Genomic DNA, 6,565 nt, shown 5'->3' on the forward strand with positions numbered 1-6,565 from the left:
CACAGTTCCATCCCACAACCTGCTGTTCCTGCTCACGTCCTGCTGCCTGGTCTGCCTCTTGCCATAGGCAGCTAGCCAGCACTTCCTGTGTCTGTGGGCTTCTCTAGCTGCCCACACCATGAGCAAGGGGGCAGCCTGCACTGCCTGAGCTGAAGCCCATGACCATGTCCCTCTCCTTTCCATTCTTGCTCTGAGAGCAGACCTGTATCTGTCTTTCTCTAGTGACTACAGAGCCTTTATCCTATTTCTTTATATTTGTCCAGCAGTTGCGGTAAACAGAGAGTTTGAGTCTCCAAGTTATTGACTAACCCCTAGGGCCTGGCATGTTGCAGGAGGGGTAAAATGTCTTAGAGATCTCAGCTAACTTCCCCAAGGCACACTTCACATACCACAAAGGTTTAGGATAAGACCCAAAGTACTATGCTGTTTGGAAGCAACACCAGCTCAAGATGGCAGGTTGTGGTACAGAGCAGAAACCCAGGGCTGAAAACTAGTTTCCAGATTCTGAAGGCTTTTGGGAGATCAGGCCTGGAATTTTCTTTTCCCTGCTTCCTTTCTTCCATCAGGGTGGATAAGCCAAGGTTCTACCATTGACTGCTGTGTTGTGCTTTGCTGTCAGAGCTCTCTCTCTCTCTCTCTCTCTCTCTCTCTCTCTCTCTCCCTTTCTCTCTCTCCCTTTTGCCTTCTCCCCCTTTCTCCCTTTTTCTGAAGCCCCATCAGACTGCTCCATTACCAGTTCCCAAATTCTCTTCAGAGGGTTTGGCATATTTCCTTGGCATGTCAACAGTGCAGAAGAGGTTTGAAATAAAATCAAATTCCTTCACCATAAAGTGGGTTCACACAATGAAGTTTATTTACAAGTGCCATTCGTGTGCAGCACAGTCATCTGTAGGCCAGACGCTGCTTCAGGTGGCACAAACTGACAAAGCCTTTGACCAGTCTAGGAAGAAGCCCATCCCAGAGCTCAAAGCTGGAGGGCAACACAGGGAAGACGGAGGAATAGGTTTACTAGTCATGCAGGCAGCTCATCCCACCCAGAGGCAGTGTTCCTGGGGGAGGGTTTCTTGCTCTCTGATGTCCTTCCTTGCTGTGATTCACTTCACCTGCAGGCGACAGAGACAATGTGAACTGCTGTCTCCTTTTAGGGAGTAGAGGTAGGGACAGTGAGAACTGGCATTCCCCGGCTGTGTCCTCAGCCCCACAACCACAGTACCTTGAACAGGGTGACAGTGGTGCTGTAGAAGAGGCTCAGGAGGAAGAGTACGATGAAGGTGGAGGCCGTGGTCCACAGGTTCTCAAAGCCTTCCTCCTCGGCATTCACCTCCCCCTCTGTGAAGGGACATACACAGGGAGGCTCAAGCCAAGCCTTGGGGTGGCTGAGCATCTGCCTGAGGGTGGGGAGTGTCCTGCTGTTTTCAGAGAGTCTCAGCCAGTATTGACTGGTCCTCCTGACAACTCAAGCTAGACAGAGGCACAACACAGGTCAGGCTGGAGGAGGCACCAACTTGGGGCCTTGCCCTAGGACCCCTGGGGATGCAGAGCAAGCAAGACAGGTGCAACACATGGATGCGGGATGAAGGCAGAATCAGGAACCCTGGCATGATGGTGTGGGTGTGTTCTGGACTTTCTCTGAGCAGGTGGCATCATCAGGGCCATTTAGACTGTGATTTAGAGTAGGGTTCCCTGTCTTTTGGGCTTTGGTAAGCCCAAAAGAGCAGAAGGTACCTGAGGCACCTACTAACTTCCTGAAGGACATTGGCATCTCATGCCTCTCTTTGAGCAGAGTTTCTGTGTGTGGCTTGTCTTATTCCTACCAGAAATGTTGAGTCTTGGTATCAAGAAATAGACAGACATCCAAGAAAGGCAGTGAGACCAGGGCATTTATGATGATGATGATCCCTTAGGGTTATCTAAAGCCCAGGCCCCAAATTGATTAGACTATGAAGAATGTCCAGTATGTGGGCCCACAGAGGCAAAGGTGAGTCCTTACAGGGGCTCCTTGCTGGGGTGGCGGACTCAGCTTTTTTTGAACAATTGCATTATGTCTTCTGCATTCTGGCCCGGGGACAAGGGTGAGTATGATGGCATCTCACATTGATATCCTGAGGTATTTTGTTAATGGGGACATAGCCAGGGCAGCTTTCTGTCAATGGGTGATTAGTTGGGGTATTGGGAGAGAAAGGCACAATTTGTTCCTGGGGCTCTCTCTCCTAAGTATAGGCTGGGCTCCCTGAGAAGCATGAGTCTAAGATGCTGAGAAGACCCAGCCTAAGGTGGACTCTCTGGGCCCTGAGCCCTGGAGATTATGGCCCTGGTGACAGTCCAGGTGTATCTGTGTGTCATGCCTGTCCACATGTTAGCATGTACATGTCAAGGTGTTTCTGTACATGTGAGTGTATGAATGTTTTTGTGCTTATGTGGCTATGTTGTCTACATTTGCCTATATTCTGTTTATGTGTAGACACGCCATGTGTGTTGGTATCTGTTTCTGGTTGTGGCTGTGTGTCCATGTATGAATTTGTTTTTCTCTGAAGGTGTCCATGTATGAATGTATGAATGAGCTCATGTGCATGCATGTGTTCCTGAGTGTGAGGGTGGTTCTGTGTGTATCTTTGTCTGTGTGTCCAAAATTACACATCTCTACATATGCTCCTGTATCTGTGTCTGCCTGTCTGTGTGTGTCTGTGCATGTGCCTGAACGGTGCCTGCAGCAGGGTAGCCAACCTTCCAGCCATATATCCAGAAATAGCTGGAGAAATGGCGTGCTTTACACTTTGTCTGTGGTAAGCTTTCTCGGGCTCCCACAGAAGGAGGCCCCTGGCAGAGGAAGGGCGGAGGTGCAGGCAGGGTGTGCACAGGGCAAGCACAACACAGCTGTTGCCCCAGCAGGCAAAAGCATTGCAGAATCAAAACCAGCGACTTTTGAACGGATTTTTTTTTTATTTCTAATTTTCATAAAATGCAGCATCTCCCTCTGACATTGTTAGTTTGCATTCACAGAGCAACTGGACCCCCAGAGCCTGCCTGGTTGAGGATTAGCATGGTCAGTAGCAGGTGCCGCCTGTGTCAGACATGATCAGGGATACATTGTACAGTGTAGGTTTACCAGTGGATTTGTCCACGGTCCTCTCGGTAACCGTGTGTGGCAAGGCCTCGTGGACTACAACACAGGTGTAGGTCTCTCCAGAATTCCATTCCTCCTCTGCCACAGTCAGCGTGCTGTAGGCGAAGTAGAGGCCTTGGGCCTGGGGCTCTGGCATCGGGGCACTGGTCACATACTTGTCTGAGGGCAAGGGTTGCCCCCTCTGAAGCCACTGAACAAGGATGTCTGCAGGAGAGAAGCCCTTCACCAGGCAGGTGACTGTGGCTGACTCCCTCAGGATCAGTTGCTCACGGGCTGGCGGCAGCATATACACAGCAGGTGGACGATTCATTTCTGTGAGCAGAGATAGTGGTGAGGACAGGGGTTGAAGGGGACCTGTCCTCCTCGGCAAGGGAGAAGAAGGGAAGGGGGTATACCTACCATTGGGTTTTGAAATGGTTTTCTTCTGTGGTGAAGGCAGGTCCCTGTGGGTCACAGTGCACATGAACTCCTTTCTGTTATTCCAGTCTTCCGCACAAACATAAGCCACACCCTCAGCACTGAAGGTGCCATTGGTGTGGCTTTCAATGGGTTTCATGTTGGTTTCTAGTGCCTCACCACTTTGGGAAGACCAGGAGATATTCAGGGTGTCATATGTTGCCAGGTTTGTGACCAGGCAAGTCAGCTTGGCAGACTTGTTGATGAAGGTGTGAGCAAAGGAGGGGGGAATGGCGAAGGCTAGGATGTCTGTGGATGGACCTGCAGTCAAGAGAACACCGTGTCAGCTATGACAGGTCTAGTTGTGAGGTCAGAGAAAAGTTTAGTCTCCAACCCCCAAATTTTTGGAGCCTATGACATTCTGCTTAAGGGAAGATGCTGGTCCTCCAGCTGGCTCTCACTCCCTGCTGCTAACCCCTCATCCCTGCCCTTGGCCACTCCAGGAAGCCAAGGCTCAAGGAGCAAATGGCCACATCAGGGTGGCATTGGTCATACTTGTAGGAGGGCTGCCCTAATCTGGGGGGGCTAGGCGTTGGGCTTGGCACAGGCCACTCACTGGCGGCGCACGAGGAGGACACATTCTTCCAGAAGATGAGACCCCTGTGGTCCACACGGCAGGTGTACACGCTTAGGTTCAGCCAGTCACTTTCGGTGATGGTCAGTGAGCTTACAACCTTGTAGGTCCGCAGTTTGGATCCTTTGTCCTCGGCGGTCACCGGCTCTGTGGTGAAGCCAGACTTCACAGGCTTCCCGTCCTGTAGCCAGGACACTGTGATTTCTTTGGGACTGAAGTTGGTGGCCTCGCAGTAGAGTCTGGACCTGCGTGGTGCAGGGCCTGAGAAGGCGTCACGTGGTGGAACGAACACACTCACATTGGGGCTCATCTCTGTGCCAGCTGGAGTGGAAGGACAAAAGTGAGCCCAGCTCGGCCCCAGCCCCAGCCCATTGCTCCCTCTAGGCCATGCCCGGGCCTCTGCCCCCACTGGGAGGGTTGGTTCTTACCTGGAATGGGCACATGCAGATCTTTGTTATTGTTGCCGTGGCGGACCTTGCATACCAGGTATTCATCTGAACCTTCAAGGACATTCTTCCGAGACAGGAGCACCTGCGAGGTGGCTGTGTACTTGTTCCCTGTCCTCAGTGTTGGGAAGGTTCTGACACCCTGGCTGATATCAGAGTTGTTCTGGTACTTCCAGGAGAAGGAAATGGAGTCGGGCAAGAAGTCCCGGGCCAGGCAGCCCATGGCCACCAAATTCTCATCAGACAGGGGGCTCTCGCAGGAGACGAGGGGGAAGACAGATGGGGAGGACGAACTCTCTGAGGATCAGAGAGGGATAAAAGAGAAATGGAGGAGTAAGAATCTGTCTTCCGACCTCCTGCCAGTCAGGCTGTTTCTTTATACTCTCCTGCCTCTGAGGCTGTTGGTCTTAAGACAGGTGGCTAGATATGGTAGTAGGCGAGCCTGGCCTTCAGGACAGAGCTGCTGCAGAGCCACCTTCTAGCCACAGTAACATGGCTTTGGAAGCTTCACATACAGGGACAGATGCCTGCTAGAGTAGTTGGATATGGCCTTTCAGCCATCACCCAGCCAGCTCCAGGGGCACTGACACTTGCTCTCAGGAACATGCCTAGATCCTGGCTTCTCATGTAGGCTTGGGCCTGACCTGCTCTGCTTCCTCTGAGACACTGGCTGAGGGAAACATTCTCATTCCAAAGCAAAAGGAGTGTGTCGGGAGGTGGTGGTGGTAAGGGAGGGGCCCAGGCTTCAAATCATTTATATCAGCACACACAGCTTGAGTCTACACACCAGACAGGGCATGTAGGGTAAGAGAAAAGTGGGTTGTGATGGGGGAACTCTTAGTGAATCATCTTGAAACTCTACCTTAGCACATGGTCTGCCCAGAACAAGGTCCTAACCTAGCTGGTTCAGGCCTGGTGAAATTCATTCAGTTCAGCCTATCTCTGCTCTGCTCAGTCCATCTCAGATCTGCCCATCTCAGCCTAGTTAAATTGTTTCACATACAGCTCATCCCAGTTTTAGCCAAGCTCACCCCATGCTAAACTAATCTGAGCCCAGCTCAGCTCAGGCTAGTTCACACCACCACAGTTTAGTCTAGTCTAGTTAAACTGATCTAGGCCTCAGTAAATCTAGTTCATTCCAGCCCAGATTAGCTCAGCCCAGGCCAGCTCAGCTAGCCTAGCTCAGCCCAGGCTAGCTCATCTCATCCAAGTTCAAGTGCTCTAGGTCAGCATAGTTCAGCCGATCTCATCTAAACCCCACTAATCTCTTTTTATCCCAGCTCTGTTAACCTAACTCATCCCAACTCAGGTAGGTCAGTCTAAGCTCAGTCAGCTCACCCCAGCATACCCCAGCTGTATTCACTGCAGCTCAACTCATGTTATCCCAGTTCATGGTAGCTCATCCTAGCCCAGCTCAGCCCAGCTCATCTGAGTCCAGTTCATATCAGTTTAGTCCTGTTCAGCTCAGCTGAACGTAGTTCAGCCTAGCATATCCCAACACAACTAGACCAATTAAGCTGAGCTCATCCCAGCCAACCTCATTCTATGCCATTCCACCTCATCTGTGCTCATCCTAGCTCATCCAGCTTACAACACACCAGCTCACGGCAGTCCAGCTCCCCTGCACCAGCGTATCCATCCCAGATCAACCAAATTCAGTCTATCTCATCATAGCCCATGCATCCTAAGCTCAGCCTTGCTCACTCAGCATAGTTCATCCCAGCTCACCCCAGCTTAATCCAGATCAGCCCAGCTCAGCTCAGCTCACCTCAACTTACCCCACCTCAGCCCAGCTCACCCCAGCTCAGCTCACCCCAGCTCAGCTCAGCTCACCCCAGCTCAGCTCAGCTCACCTCAACCCAGCTCACCTCACCCCAGCTCAGCTCAGTTCAACCCAGCTCAGCTCAGCTCACCCCATCTTACCCCACCTCAGCCCAGCTCACCTCAGCTCAGCTCACCCCAGCT

At 51.8% G+C, this 6,565-nt stretch overlaps 1 gene segment (V, D, J or C); it reads right to left on the reverse strand.

Moving 5' to 3' along the window:
- Positions 1-830: 830 nt before the first annotated feature.
- LOC129675483 (Ig mu chain C region-like) overlaps positions 831-6,565 on the reverse strand; it is a 14,993-nt gene continuing 9,258 nt past the window's right edge. The window contains 6 exon segments of the C gene segment in view: positions 831-1,103; positions 1,214-1,329; positions 3,107-3,436; positions 3,524-3,841; positions 4,137-4,475; positions 4,583-4,897. Of these exon segments, the coding sequence occupies positions 1,095-1,103; positions 1,214-1,329; positions 3,107-3,436; positions 3,524-3,841; positions 4,137-4,475; positions 4,583-4,897 (1,427 nt within the window).

Source organism: Psammomys obesus, unplaced genomic scaffold, assembly GCF_907164565.1.
Source record: "Psammomys obesus unplaced genomic scaffold, mPsaObe1.curated_primary_1811, whole genome shotgun sequence".
Classification (NCBI taxonomy): Eukaryota; Metazoa; Chordata; class Mammalia; order Rodentia; family Muridae; genus Psammomys; species Psammomys obesus.